The sequence below is a fragment of the Vespula vulgaris genome, chromosome 2 (assembly GCF_905475345.1).
Source record: "Vespula vulgaris chromosome 2, iyVesVulg1.1, whole genome shotgun sequence".
Classification (NCBI taxonomy): Eukaryota; Metazoa; Arthropoda; class Insecta; order Hymenoptera; family Vespidae; genus Vespula; species Vespula vulgaris.
The window spans coordinates 14890136-14905192 of NC_066587.1; the positions used below are offsets into that span (position 1 = coordinate 14890136).

Here is a 15057-nt window from a genome sequence, read left to right on the forward strand (position 1 = left end):
AAAGAAGAGTTACGGAAATATCGATTACACTCTCGAATGCGTGATACGAGATTGCGATCGAGGATGTCGCACGATTCGTACGAGAGATTTATTATCGTTAGACGAGCCTTTCTAAACCCGATCGTTCGGAAGAGATCGCAAATGGAGACGAAGTGGATCGTTTGAACCATCTCTCTCGCTCTCTTTCTCTCTACCTATCTCTATCACTCTTATGGATAATGGTACTTAACAGAAATAGATCGCTCATTTGGCGGCTGGCGTCAAATTTGACGTTTCACGAGAAGCAAACCACGCGCGAACGAACCAACACATGCTATCTTTCAATGGTCGACTTTTTTTTCTCTTTCTAACCTGTTCGATACTTCGTCACGCTTAATTATTTTCTATTTTTTATTTATTTTGTTTTCTTCCAAAAAAAAAACGAACGGATCTAAAACACATACATACAACTACGTAAACTGTTCTATCATTCGAGAACTATCAACGCCATCTACGTTGCTGTGATTTTACTGAAATTTCGCTATGATGAAAAATTCCTTGTTTTTAATTTTTTTTTTTCATTTTCCTTTAACAACTTCTCCTCTGAAGTGTTCGAAAAGAAAGATAATTATTATTATTATTGTTATTGTTATTATTCCAGAAATGTACGACGTAGTTCGTTACTTCGTTTTGATAAGTATTTACAAAATGTAAAGGTCAAAACGTTGCTTTAAAGCTCGACACATCTCTACTATCTTTCTCCCTTTAATATTCTCGATAAACAAGCGCGTTCGATTTCTGTGAACGCCGAGTTTCCTTTAGTTTCCCCTATGTCACGTAGATATTAGAAATGGAACGCTGTAAATGTGTACGCTGTGAAAGTGCCGCATCGCGTGCGATATAGAAAGAGAAAGAGATAGAAAGAGAAAAAGGGGGAGGAGCATGCATCCGACGCGTATTTGCGTGCGCGTATCAACGTTGACATATAAACATCTAAGTCGAACGGTTGAAACTTTGTACGAGTATTATTATTTGTCGTTGACGATACTCTTTCAAATTCGAAAGATATACCTATTTTTAAAACGTTGGCTAAAGATAAATCGATCACGCTTTTAACGTGCGAATACAAAAAGGAAAGAAAGGGCGCGCAAAATAGGAATCTACAAAGGGACGAACGAAGAGAGGAAGAAGAAGAAGAGAAAATAAAGAAAAGAAAAGGAGATAAAGAAACTTACTTTCTTTTTTTTTCATTTTTCTTAAAGTTCTTTTTTTACTTACAAGAATACGTCCAGTGGTGGTCTGTCCGGAAATCAGCTCGCCGGCCCAATCTTTGGCCTCAGTCATAAAAGTTCCCTCGAACTCCTTCCCATGGCGGTTCGACTTATGCTCCTTCTGCTTCGGGTCATTTGGGGCGAATTCGGGCTCTTTTCGGCAGCAAAGGAAGGCGAACGCGCGCCAGAGGAGGACGATAAGCAGCCCGGCGAGGAACGTGAAGATGCTCGACAGCAAGAAGCACCACCATTTTCGCTCCTTTAGGCAGTCATCTACCGGGGGCTGCTCGGTCGGCGTCTCTTCGCTCGTCATTCCGGCGGATCTCTGCTGCCCCCGGATCACACATTCACCGGCCAACAGCTACTATGATGGCCGATCGCACGCACTTTATACGCTTCATAATTTCGTCGTCCTTCGAAGCCACGCGGCGGCCAACGTCGCCTTCTTCCTCTTCCACCACTGCTGCCCTTTCTCTTCCACCGCCTCCTCTTCCTCTCTCTCTCACTCCCGCCTCCACCTCTTCCTCTTCCTCTTCTTCCTCTTCCTCCTCCCCCTCTTCCTGCACCGTCGACTCTATCAGCGTCAAGAACAAGTTCCTTTCCGCTCTCTTCGCGCTATCGCGCTTCCCTTCCTTCCTCCCTCTTACTCCTTTCGACAAGCTCCTTCTTCTTCTTCCTCTTCTTCTTCTCTTCCTCCTCGTCCTCCTCTTGCTCCTCTTCTTCTTTTCCCTCGGCCACCTCTTCCACGTACGTGCTGCTGCTGCTGCTGCTGCGTTCACCACTCTCTCTTTCCACCACCTCAACTCGGCCGCGAGACGACTGCTCTCGCTCTCTCTCTCTCTCTCTCTCTCTCTCCTCGCTCTTTTGCCCTTTACCTACTTACCCCTCTTCTCTCTCGCTCGCTTGCTCTCTCTCTCTCTCGATCAACCCCCACCCCACCCCACCCCCACCGCTTCCTAGTTTATCTCTACCTTTCCCACTTTCTTTCTTTCTTTCTTTCTTTCTTTCCTTTCTCTTTTCTCCGATCGAGTTACCACTTGTAAAGATAACACCCAACAACGACGCACACCTTTCCCCTTTTGTAACAATTGTTTACGTTCTGTAACGTCTCTCTGTGTCGTTATATAGTACGTTTATTATTCGTTCGATTTCGACGTTATCTCAACGTGTCGCACTTCCCACTGAACGTCCACGTATGGTGCGTATATATACCAGCTTAACGTCGAGCGATTTACTCTCTCCCCTTCTCTTAAAGAAAAGAGGAGAGCGCGAGGAAGTTTTCACCCGGTCAACACCGTGGACGAAGGAACGACTCGGTTCGTCGTCTCATCCCGTCTCTCTTTTCGTCTCGTCTCGACTCGTCTCGTCGCTTCGCGTCGCGTCGCGTCGCGTCGCGTTGCCTCGCCTTCACGTCGTCGAGTAAAACGATCGTCGAGCAACGTGTGTCCTCTTCTACTAACTCGCGCTCACTCGCGACGACGGGGACGACCCGACCGGCAGTCAATGCCGTTGTCTTTCCAATACAGTATATATAGTGTATATATATAAATATATATATATATGTATCTATGTATATATATATATACACTTATAAATATATATAGTATATGTGTGTATATATATACATGTATGCGTGCATGTATATATGGCACCGAGCTCGACGGACACTTCCCACCTTCTTCTCTTCCTCCTTCTTTTTCTTCCTCTTCTGCTTCTCTTCCTGTATCTCGTCGAAGTGAGGTGAATAATCGTGAAAAAGCACTCGTTACTCAACGATACCCTGTATCCAACAACAACGAGACTTTGCTTTTGTTTTCTCTTTATCTCTCTCTTTCCCTTTTACCCCCTGAGCGAGGACGATGTCGCGACGATAACTACGACACGAACTACTTTGTATCTTTTTTTGTTCATTCGTTCGTTCGTTCGTTCGTCCGCTTACTTGCTCGCTCTCTCGCTCTCTCGCTCCTTCCTTTCTTCCTTCCTTCCTTCCTTCGTTCGTTCGTTCGTTTCTAACACGAAGAACAAACGTTCCACCTTCGGCGAATGAAGATAAAGGATAGTCGAGTTATTCGAGAAGGCTCTCGCTGTAGTAGCAGCAGCAGCAGTAGCACCACCACCACCACCAACACGACCACCACCGCCACCTCCACCACCACCACCTCCACCACTGCCACCACCACCACCACCACCACCACCACCACCACCACCACCACCACCACTACCACCACCACCACCACCACCACCACCACCTCCTTCTTCTTCCTCTTTTTCTTTTGCTTCTTCTCCTCCTCTTCTTCTTCTTCCTCTTCCTTTTCTTACTTCTTCTTCTTCTTCTTCTTCTTCTTTCTCTATTTCTCGTTTCGCACCATCTATCACTCTCGAGCGCGTATACCGAAGTTTCGTTTTTATTAGCCTATCGGGCTGCAGCACACCACCGACGACGACGGCGACGGCGGCGACGACGACGACGACGACGAGGACGACCGAAGGTCCCGACGACCATACCAGTGCTCCGCAGCAATCAATACGCAACAATGGACCGGGACCAATAAGCTCGAAGCTTTTCCTGACGTAGAGAGACGCACGCTCTCTCCCTCTTGCGAGTCGTCCCGAGTCCCTCTCCTCCCTAACCCACCGTCACCCCTACGACACACCGCATCCGCCAATCTACATGCGGCTGATCAATTTCAAAAGCTCACCGCCGAGCGGCGCTAACGTCAAACCCGCCAAAACGAATTTTTTCCCTTTACGTCGACGCGATTAAAAAATTTCATTTTCGATCTAATTTTCTTTTTATTTACATACGAATTTGATCGAATAAATTATTTCAAACACTTACCGTCAACGTTTATCCAGTGAGAGACGATGAAAATAATTTCTTAGAACATAATGCCATGTAACGTTGATACTTGATCTTTATAGCACGATTGTAATTACGTGTATTCCTATCTCTTGATGTTATTTATCGACGCTTAACCATTGCTAAATGGGAATACTTACTTAAAGGACAAGCGTAAATAACGCGACGATACAAGATATAATAAATTCTACTTTCATTATAATCTCAAACGTTATCGTGGATTGACGTCCAACGACTCAATCGTGATAATGAAATAGCGATTTAGAAAGGATTTAAGCTGTGGCGATCGAATTCGTAAATCTTCTATGCGTAATTGAAAATAGTAACGGTCGTTGTCACGTTTGCGTAACGAATCGATGAATCCAGCGCCCTCTCGTAGCTTTCAAGGTTCAACGATGACGACGATAAAAAAGGCACTCTACGATTACCGACCAACCAAACTGTTCGATCGATCAACGACATATCTTTGATAATAATTAAAGATTATATAAGATCATGCAAGATATATAATGAAAAACGAGTTTTACTAGTGAATCGTGGATTTAACCTAAGTAAAAGAGAAAATATATCGTTTTGTAATCCTTCGAAAGGAACGATAGATCGTCGTCCATTATTTTTTTTTCTTCCATCGATACTGGTTTACTTTCCCTTATAATATATCGACATGAAATAATATGTCAAAGTAATTAAACGATTTATTGATTTATTACGAAATTTCTCTGTTATAGATTAGGCAAATATCATGTCATCATCCTTCCTGCCGCAAAATAAAAAAAGAAATATGTTAGATATAACGATGACGCTTTGGTGCGCGAACCTATGCATTTTTCTCTTTCTCTTTTTCTCTTTCTCTCTCACACACATTCACTTATTCTCTTTCTCTCTCTCTCTCTCGAAGGTTCGTACACGAGGTCTTGCATCCATGTAGGAAAGCTGTGCAGAGAAGGAAGAAACCAAAGGCAAGAACGTCGTTCGAACTATCGCGCGGTGTCCTTGACACCGAGGAAGCTGCAATGGCGTCGCGCCCGACACCCAATAAGATTTTAATATCTTCTATATGGTATTTGATTGTAAGCCGGTCCGTAGTTCGAATCGTCTGGTCCAGGTGGATTGGCTGCTAGCGCACGTCTTATGGCCTCTGGGATCGGGGGTGGCGTTGGTAAATGGGCACCCTGAGGACGGAAGCCATTTTCGTCTGCTACGTAGTCCACTTGGATAGGTGTACCGTCGGGTGCCGTGTATGAAAATCTACCCTGCACCGCCTACGATTATACGTCAAGGACGTTTTCTCGATCAAGGTCAAAATCCAATAAGATATCTCTTATCTTGAAAAATGTATTCGAAATTACCTCGCCTTGCTGTCCAGGTGCGCCACCAGGCTTAGGACGACCCGTTTCCGATGCTGAAATTCCATTTTCTGTCTCGTAGCTCCAGTTGTACGTGCCGTCTGGGAAGGAATCACGTTGCTGACTACGAATCGCTATAAACCGACCACTGTATGGGCTGTAGAGAAAGAAACAAATGACCTTTACTTTTTCTTATTTCTTTGGACGTTACGAGACAAGGGCTACGAAGGATGTTTGATAATTTGATTTTAATCAATTTGCGGTATTTCGAAGTTTGATAATCCTGATGTTGTATAATTATAAAATTATTTGTGCATTGAGAATATCATTGGATGAAGATGAAAGCAATAAAAAATTATAGCGAAAATCGAAACTATCACTTACTTGTATTCCGGTTGATATTGCGGCTGTTGCTGATAACTAGGCTTTGGTGTCTGCGGAAAGAGATTTTGATTGAAGCCTCTGAATCCTCCATATTGTCCCAAGGCAGAGCCAACGAGAGCGAGGACCAGTATCTGCGATTACGAAAGATATGATAAAGTTACAGTAAATCGAACGTAAACGAATGTGATTATAATATGTCGAAGATTCTATGAACATGTACACATTCTTCGAGAGAGAAAGAGAGAGAGAGAGAAAGGAAAAGAACATGCCAGTTTGAAGACACTCACTGTGTACTGCATGACGATGATGATTCTCCAAGGATCGTGATGCCGATTTGAAGAGTATCGAATCTGTGGCACAAACTACGAATACCGCTGGCATTTATATGTATGAAGACGCTCAAGATCTTCCCTTCTCTCTACTCCTCTAGACCACATCGATGTCCATTCTCCTCTCCTCTCAAGCACGCAAGTTGTTCTAAGCGCCCTCGCATCACCGCCCCACCTCAACCCCACGTTCGAGGTCACACGGATCCCGGAGTTACTTGTACGTACATATGTTTTCAAAGCGTTAACGTATTGTTATTATTTATAAGCAAATCAATGTTACCACGTATTATCGCAATGAACCAATATGATTATTTCTAGGAAGTGAATACATAGTTTTATAAGAAATATAAATAAATAATATACTACTACGTGTACGACGATTCTAAAACGAAACAAAGGAAAAAGAAACAAAATTGAAGGATGTAAATGAAAGTTTAACTATTTCGTAGTAGTAGTAAAAAATGTGATGTCTTGTCAACTCGTAAACGCATTTATGAAAGCCTACAATCACCAACGATGATTTCATTCCTGATATATTCATAATTCGCTCTCTGCTTTTCGCCATCCAAAGGCGTAAACGCATTGTTCTTAGGTGAGACCACTCCCAGAGAGCATCACAAACTCTCGTATCTACCTGCATCTCTATAGGACCGCTGATCGTCTGCAAGTCGTAATATCTCTGACGTCTCGGCTTAAAGGTAGATCGTGCGATCTGTGAGCATAGTCAAACTAAAAAACGATAATCGCGAGTTATGTGTACTCTTTCACCTATGGTAATATGCTTACGTATGAACTCGATGAAACTAACTTTGCTCCGAGAGATTTTTGCATAACTATGATAAAATTAAAACAACTCGACGATGTTCTTCTCGTTAATATCGAGGATTCCGATCGAGCATTATTAATCGAGCTTGCGAAATGCTTGGTGGTACGAGCAAGAGAGTCCCTGAAAATTATGAGAGAATACGCGAAGATAAAGTAAATACAAATACCATGAACCGACGTTTAATAAAGCCAACTGTTCTAATTTCTAATCGAAATAAATAAAAATGTAACAAACGATATTAATTATATCGAAATTTTTAACAACGTTATCTGATATCGTTTATCGCTTTATCGAACATTTTGTTTCAAACTATTCAAGTTCTCAACAGTATTACGCGCGCATAGATCATTATGACTCTATAAGAAATATTTCTCGCTCATTATTTTAATGAGATATGAAAAGTTATGAAATCGATCGTTCGATTCCAACGTGAGTCGTCCCAATTTGGATAGGAACGAGAAGAGGGATTGACGGATTCAATCGATGGAAGGAAACCAAAGAAGAAGGCGGTACGTAAGGCAATTTAAGTTGGGCATTGAACGGCTAGGCGCGGATCGGTTTGCATAATTCTCGAGTAGGATGCTCGCTTGGGAGGCCCCCGAAGGTATGCCTTCTATCCGCGTCTTGGTGAGTCTGAAAGCTCAGAGAGATGACGGGGCATACCTAAGTCAATGTGGTTAATAAAACCAGAAAGGTCAGACCCGGTTCAGATAATTCTCGAGACTCCGAGAGTATTCTGCGAGATCTAGAACCATCGTAGATGAGACAAAAGCCCGAGAGAGATCCTTACCGATCCCGACAAAGAGTCTTTGAAGTTGGAAGATTTTCGATATCTCGGATAGGAACACCTCGTAAGTAAAATATAAGATTAATTCGAACACGCATACTTCGAAGTATCTTCTTGATCATTGCGAACATTACGCGAAACGCCTAAAGGTGATTCACGTAAATATACTGAATTCCAGATGAAACGAGTGTGTGGGACGAGTGTCTCGATATTCTCACGGTACGTCTCGGGTATAAAATGGTGCATCTATAAATCAAGGATACTCCTGGAACTCTCGTGAAAGTATATAGATACGGAGTTATCGAATTTCTGGCGATAAGTCCTACGAGCTTGATAGAACACGATGTAATTTCTTGGATATATCATTGGCAAGATTCAAGATCACTGCCGACGCTCGATGATCTTGCTACTTCCTCTCTTTATCCTATTCATTGTCCACGAAGTTAAGGTGATCGTCTATCCTTCCTTTCCCTCTCTCTCTCTCTCTCTCTCTCTCTTTCTCACACTGCTTTATCTCTGATCCTACTCTTTCTTACTTGTAGGTGTTCTATCGAAACTAAACAACTCGTGACCCGGCAGTTGACTTTCCACCTAATGTAAAAGTAACGATTTCTATGACCGATCATCATCAGTATCATTATCATTATCATCATCATCATCTCAAAGGATCATTGCTATTCCACGATGCTTCGTTCCCGTAACTCGGCGAATAAATCGCTAAAAGTTATTGTGCAATCGTTATGGCATTTCTGGCTGACTCCTCTCTTTGTGCTCTGCCCTTCTTTTCTTTCCGGTCCGTGACGAAAGCGAAAGGAATTCATCTTAGAAGATCCACGCCCAGTGAACCAAGCTGTCAGCAGTACTTCGATTCTTCTCTTTGCTTCTACGTGCGAGGATTCGAGCATCGTGATAATTGGAGCTTCAAAAGGTCACCTGTATCGACATATTGTGCATCTAAATGATTAATCGATGAATAATTCTACTTAACTCCTCTATTACCCTGCCAATTTGTCGTAAGTCAATAGATGTAAATCCGTCGATCCATCTACCATCTTTCATAACTTTTTTTCTTGAATTTATTCAACGTCGTTCTTGTTTTATTAATTTCAGATAAAACTGACACGATCTTATCTTGACCATCGATCATTTTTGTGACGATTGATATAAATAAAAAAAAAAAAAAGTAAAGAAAAGAAAAAAGCAGGCACAAAAAAGTATTAAAATCACGGAAAGGCGTTACGATCGGTCAAGTTATTGTAATTTTCGTGACAGGATACGGCTCGCCCAGGTGTCCATCGATCTCCTTGACCGATATATCCCTCGTGCGCAAAGATCAAAACGCTTCACGATTGTATGCAAAATATCGATTTCGTCTATCGGCCGTTCTAACAATACCATCGAGCTGACAGCTCCTTCTGCTTCCTTTTCCATTGTGTCACAGAATGGAAAGCACTACGTGACATCCTGACCCCAATGTCAAAGGCGCGGTTTGACATCCCCGGTCAGTCAGTATACGTTTCGTGAGAGAGTGACTCGTGGTATGCACGTATGCACCTCTTACATCACTCTTGCTAATTCCTTTTTAAATTTCGTTTTTTCCTTTTGCTAATTCCTTTAACGATTTCATTTATCTTTGAATATATAAGACCGACGTTAGTTATCTTACGTTTATAAAAATATATAAAATTAACAGTAAGAATAAATATTTCTATCTTCTTTTTTAGCTTGTTAATATCTACAACAATTCATTTCTTTCATTCCTTTCTATTCGATAAAATATCAATCGATATGGAGTCTATTATAATTAAATATCCTTTCAATCATAATCTTAATTAATGTCGATCAATTTCTCATTCCCCACTTTGATTTCAATCGAGAAATGTTAAGAAATTCAAGGTTAAACATTCAATCGTATTGTGGAGATAAAGATCAGCATCGACAAAATAGGATCGCAAAACTCGGAGTAGAAATATCTCGATGGTACTTTCAAACTTTCACGGCTTTCGTGAATGCCTCTTAAGAGGTGCCAGAAACGAAGTTTCAAGCTGTTCACGGTGAAAATGTTAAATCCTAGGATGAGCCAGAGTCGTCCATTCGTATCTATGTATACGGTCGACCGTTCGGTCGGTCGGCCGGTTGGTTCGTTGGTTGGTTGGTTGGTCGTTGTGCAACGCAAAGAGGAGGCCGATGATTTGCTTTCACTGACTCACCTTTAAACGTGATATTACGATTACCATTAACATTAACACACGAGTGGCATTTCGAGTTGGTTTCCTAAAATTTAACGCCTCCGTAATAACAACGATTTAATTGATAGCTGGGTGAGACAGCTACTAGCAGGTTGCTCGTTTATTAATCGGTCAAACTTGAGTTCTTAGCTATAAATGATAGGTATAGAAGATAGAGCTCAATTTCAAATCGATTGCATGTATTTACCTTCGTCTAAAGACACAAGCGGTTACATTCTATTAAAAGAACAATAATAGCGCACGTTAATTCGACGTTTTATCGTCTAGATAAATCTGAAGCAGCTCTTCTCTAATCGTAAGTGGTCTCCACTTCGTATCGTATCCGGCATACTCTTTCTCTCTCTTTTTCTCTTTTATTTTCTCGCTATTTGGATTTCGTCAGCATCGATTATTTCATTGAAGAAAATTACATTAAACTTTTTCACGCTAGACCGATCACTTAAAGACAATTTCCTTTCTTTTTAACATCACGATGTGACGTTAAGATAACATTGTCCTTTATCTATCCAAAGAAATCTTTGGTTCCATCAGATCATTGTCGAAATACTTCTCGATGTGACTTTGTCTCTAATCGAGATTTCCCACTTGACTTTTCACACGAAACGAACTGACGAGTAAGTATACATACTACGTATATAAAAATAAAGAGTGTAAGAGGGAAAGAAAGAAGAGAGAAAAGAAAGAGAGAAAGAGAAAGAGAGAGAAGAGCAAGAAGGAGCATAATTTAAAACTTTTAAATAAAGGCGAATCTCTTCGATCCTCCTCGTTTGATTTCTTCAATGTTCATCTTTATCTATGAACGTGGAGGATCGAATAAAAAGGACAGTTACATGTTTGAGATGTTATGGGCAGTTCCTTCTGGCTGTATAGTTAGTGTCCTGGGAAGCTAGCTAGTTCGAAAAGTGATATATCCTTAAAGAAGAACAAGAAGAAGAAAAAAAGAATTAGACGATCATCTTCGTTGTCGATCACGAACGAATCGTCCTGACATTCGTGATACTCGTAAAGAACGATAAGAATAATATGATGAAAAGAGAGAGAGAGAGAGAGAAAGAAAAAAAAGAGAGAGATAGATAGAGAGAGAGGGAGAGAGAGAGGGAGAGAGAGAGGAAAAGAGAAAGACAAAGATAAAAGAGAGGTCGAAAAACGTAGAGTCGTGTCTAATATCTTCTGTAAGGCTCCTCCTCCTCGGGATGAGCCGCGTTGTAGCTGAGGGCTCGTTGGATGGCAGGTGGAATGGGCGGTGGTGTAGGTAGGTGAGCACCGCTCGCTTGGAAACCGTTCTCGTCTGCGATGTAAGTGACCAATATCGGTGTACCGTCTGGTGCCGTGTAACTATATTGACCTCTGACCTCCTCGATCTGAGCTGGACCAATGTTCTTTGGACGTCCTTGTTCCGCTACCGAGATTCCATTTTCGGTGTCATAGCTGAAACAAATTTTTGATTTTGATGGAGAATTTTGTGTTTTATAGGTATAATACATATATGTTAGATCGTGGTGAAAAAAGTTGGTTCTCAGGTTCGTCTAGTAATTCGAAACCGAGGTCTTTCGCTTTCCAGACGACTACTTTGGATTATTAAATTATTCTTGTCTTTTAGGTCAATTTACTTGCCAATGTTTATTTAAATTAGGAATCAAGATAGTTGTCTCTATACGCACACACACACACACACATATATATATGTATATAGATATGAACAGGATGTTAAGAATTGTTTAGCTTTGAGAATATGTACATTCTATTAATTATAAAAAAAATAGAATTCTATTACCAAGAACGATGATAATTGCTGGAAATATCATAATAAGAATTTCCTAGAAACGGAACTACTATTGACGATATGTCATATATACGACGATAAAAATCTAAAGGAAAATAGACGTGATTATGTAAAACGGAGAAAATAGGTTTCTTCCGGATGTCGATGATAATTTTATTAGAAGAATAGATCCGGATTTTTTGTGATGATTCTTATACGCAAAAAAAGAGAATAAAACCGAGTTGACCTCGTGGTAAAAGAAAGGTGAAGTTGTGAAGGGGAAACAATTGAGAAAAGAAACGAAGGGCTTACGAAGGACGAAGATAGAAAGTTAAAGATAAAAAGAGAAAGAGAAACGTCGAGTTTCAGGAGCAAAAAGAGAGGTGTCGAGTAAATCCGTGAGGCGTCTCACACGCAGGTGTCATGGGAGGGGCTGAGAATAGTTAGGTACGATCTTACGAAGACACACGGATAACCAGTGTGCCCGAGGATGGGACGGAAGGTGGACAGGTAGGTAGGTAGGTAGATAGGTAGGCAGATACGTAGGTAGGTAGGTCGATTGTAATTGTTCGATTGCGCAATCCGTTATTGCGAACTGCGCAAGCGATTAACATGGACGATTAACATCGAAGTCAATTAGCTATCTTTCTCGAGCGTGTGTATATACAACGGTTCGGTGGCTGTATCACAATGTTGCTTCTCGTGTTTTACTAGGATTCCTTCGTGATGAAGAGTTCGATCAGTTCTATCAGGAAATAAATCTGGTTAGGTGTATATAATGATGTTCAAGAGTTTGGAAATAAAGAGAGATAGAGAGAGAGAGAGAGAGAGAGAGAGACAGAGAGAAATAGACAGATAGAAAAAAGTTTCGTATTTTCTTTTGTACTCGAAATTTCGTAGTCCAATCGTTCTTATTCTTTCGAAGGCCATTCATTCGTCGTGCTCATCGGAGCCGAAAATCGTGGTTTGATCGGAAATAAAAATGGAGGCGAACGTGCTAACGAGCACGATTACATCTTCGACGCGTGACGAGGAGTTATAATACGCGCGAATTATGCCGGGTATATGTAGGTATATACGTAATTTCAAGAGGAAAGAGCAACCGAGATCCTTCGACCGTGTCGAGATCGCTCTCGAGGAAACGAAACAAACGGACGAACACCTCGGTGCCGTTTATCGATGGAAGGACGGTCTCACCTGTAGGAATAAGATCCGTCTGGTGCTGTGTCTTTCGATTGTCGCAATATGGCGATATGTCTGCCGTAGTACTCGGGGTTGTATGGATATCTGTTGTATTGTGCATACGACATCACCGTTAGACAGAGTAACAGCACCTACAAACGTTCAAAATAAAAAGAATTTCAAAAGCGTATTAAAAAGAAAATTCTGACATTGTCACCATGGAAGTAAAAACGTGCACCATATTTCAAAGTAAATTTAGTACGTAATTTAAGCTTCTTGAAATATCCGTCGCTAAAGATTCCACTTGCAAATTCTGGTTTATTCGCGATATTTTTTTCTTTCTTAAATTCCATTATAAAGTCACCTTGGAACGCATCTATCGCGTTCACTTAATTAATTTCTTCGAATAAAACGCAGGACAAGCGTGAATAATCCGCGCGTTAGTCACGATCGAAAGGATGTTCCTCGGGAAAAGCAGGACACATGTGGGACGTTTGGAACGTTGAAAAAGTTTCGATCTCTATGGAGTCTCAGCGAGTTTATGAATAATAATAAGCATAACCGAGAACTGCGCCTCACCCGCGGTTTCTTCACTCGCGGTCATGCTGCGAATGAGTATGCGCGCGGCACGTGTCGCTACGGCGCGTCCTTTTGATATGCCAATTAGCCGCACATCCTACGATTTTAAACGATAGGTTTAAATAATGTTTTAACGAACTACCGAACCTTAGCGTTGTTATTATTAATTATCATACCAATAACAATGTTCTCTCGCGTTGATCTTTTGTTAACAAAGTTATGAAATAAGATAAGTCAATTGAAATTGATAATTTAACAATGAGTTTGTAACAACGTCCATCAAATCCTTTCTAATAGAAGCATAATTAATATAAAACCAAGAAATTGTATTGATAAAAGCCAAAGTCAAGACGATAATCTCATTTCACTCACAAGGATCTTCATAGTGTCTTCTTAGATTCGTAAGAAATAACCGAATACGCGAGATCAAAATGGCGTGTAGAATGACAAATTGGCCAAGTTGGATAGATGTAAATTACTCGATTTCACGTTCACCGAAACGACGAAGAAGAGGATTATGTGACACACACAGTGGTTCTATGCACTGCCGAAGCTTACAGTGGCCAGGTTGGTCATGATGAGGTTTTATAGTCGCCGTCGCATTCTCCTTCTGGACTACCATCCGCCCCGCCACAACGACAACGATGCTTAACGAGAGGTTGAAGGGGAGAATTAATCTTCGAAGCCTTCGTGTAATTCGAAGCAGCCGGTTGCACTTAAAAGATGGCACATTCCCTCCCTCCCTTTCCCTTTCTTACTCGAGCTATTCCGTGGGCCGTATGCGCCCCTCCCGCGAATTCGAGAAGAAGATTCGCCTGACTTAACCTGACCTTTCGTGCCCGATACGATAATAATTATTACTTATACTCGAACTCCGTTCTTTGTATGCTCAGGATTTTTCGCGACGACTACTTTATTCTCATTTTTCTTTCTATTTATCTATCTATTTATCTATCTATAAATGTATGTATATACATATATATCATTTATACGTACGTATGCACATACATAAGTATATTGTGCATATATTGTACATTTATATGAGAGATAAAGACACATCGATAATATGAAGAAATTTTGCTATCTCGTAAGATTATTGATAGGTAAATTATTCTCTTAATATTACTCCTCTTAATATTACTTTCCAAATAATTTCATAATATAAACTATATCGAATCTCTCTCCGTTTAAATATAAACGTTTGTTTTTTACGCAACATTCATATTTGAAGAACACTTTAATTATCAGTCAGGTCTCAAGTATGTCGAGAGAAAAAATAGAAAATAAGAAAGTTTAATTAATATATAATCATCAATTTTATATCGTTGATCATATAATGTCGATGTCACGCCAATCAGTTTTCCTTTTGTGTATCCGTCGAAGTAACTGCATCTAATCGAACATGTCTGACAACAGTACGATAAATACGCAGGAGACTCGATTTTGAATGTGACGAGCATCTCGTCAAACCGATCATTATCTCATACGCGTTGTAAGGCATCT

The 15057-nt window shown here is 40.9% G+C and overlaps 3 protein-coding genes across 53 annotated transcripts in view; all 3 read right to left on the minus strand.

Moving 5' to 3' along the window:
- The window catches only part of LOC127061356 (calcium-activated potassium channel slowpoke), a 78623-nt gene extending 75433 nt beyond the window's left edge, over positions 1-3190 (minus strand). For all 50 annotated transcript variants that reach the window (XM_050988083.1, XM_050988087.1, XM_050988115.1 and 47 more), the window contains exon 1: positions 1258-3190. In XM_050988083.1, the coding sequence (XP_050844040.1) occupies positions 1258-1563 (306 nt within the window). In that variant the 5' untranslated portion in view covers positions 1564-3190. The remainder of the gene's footprint in view (positions 1-1257) is intronic.
- Positions 3191-4796: 1606 nt separating this feature from the next.
- Positions 4797-6280, minus strand: LOC127061384 (endocuticle structural glycoprotein ABD-4-like). The gene is made up of 4 exons (XM_050988202.1): positions 6128-6280; positions 5841-5971; positions 5460-5613; positions 4797-5372 (listed from the first exon to the last, which is right to left on the minus strand). The coding sequence occupies exons 1-4, from the start codon at positions 6137-6139 to the stop codon at positions 5154-5156; spliced, it is 516 nt and encodes a 171-aa protein (XP_050844159.1). The 5' UTR covers positions 6140-6280; the 3' UTR covers positions 4797-5153.
- A 3922-nt stretch (positions 6281-10202) lies between these two features.
- LOC127061386 (endocuticle structural glycoprotein SgAbd-1-like) lies at positions 10203-14256 on the minus strand. Of its 2 annotated transcripts, none has more exons than XM_050988205.1 (3): positions 14113-14256; positions 12991-13127; positions 10203-11459 (listed from the first exon to the last, which is right to left on the minus strand). In XM_050988205.1, exons 1-3 carry the CDS (start codon positions 14128-14130, stop codon positions 11192-11194), a joined length of 423 nt encoding a protein of 140 aa, XP_050844162.1. In that variant the 5' UTR covers positions 14131-14256; the 3' UTR covers positions 10203-11191. The 2 variants fall into 2 exon arrangements, with proteins under 2 accessions (XP_050844162.1, XP_050844163.1); XM_050988206.1 differs by lacking the exon at positions 14113-14256 and adding an exon at positions 13927-14106.
- Between the last annotated feature and the right edge of the window lie 801 nt (positions 14257-15057).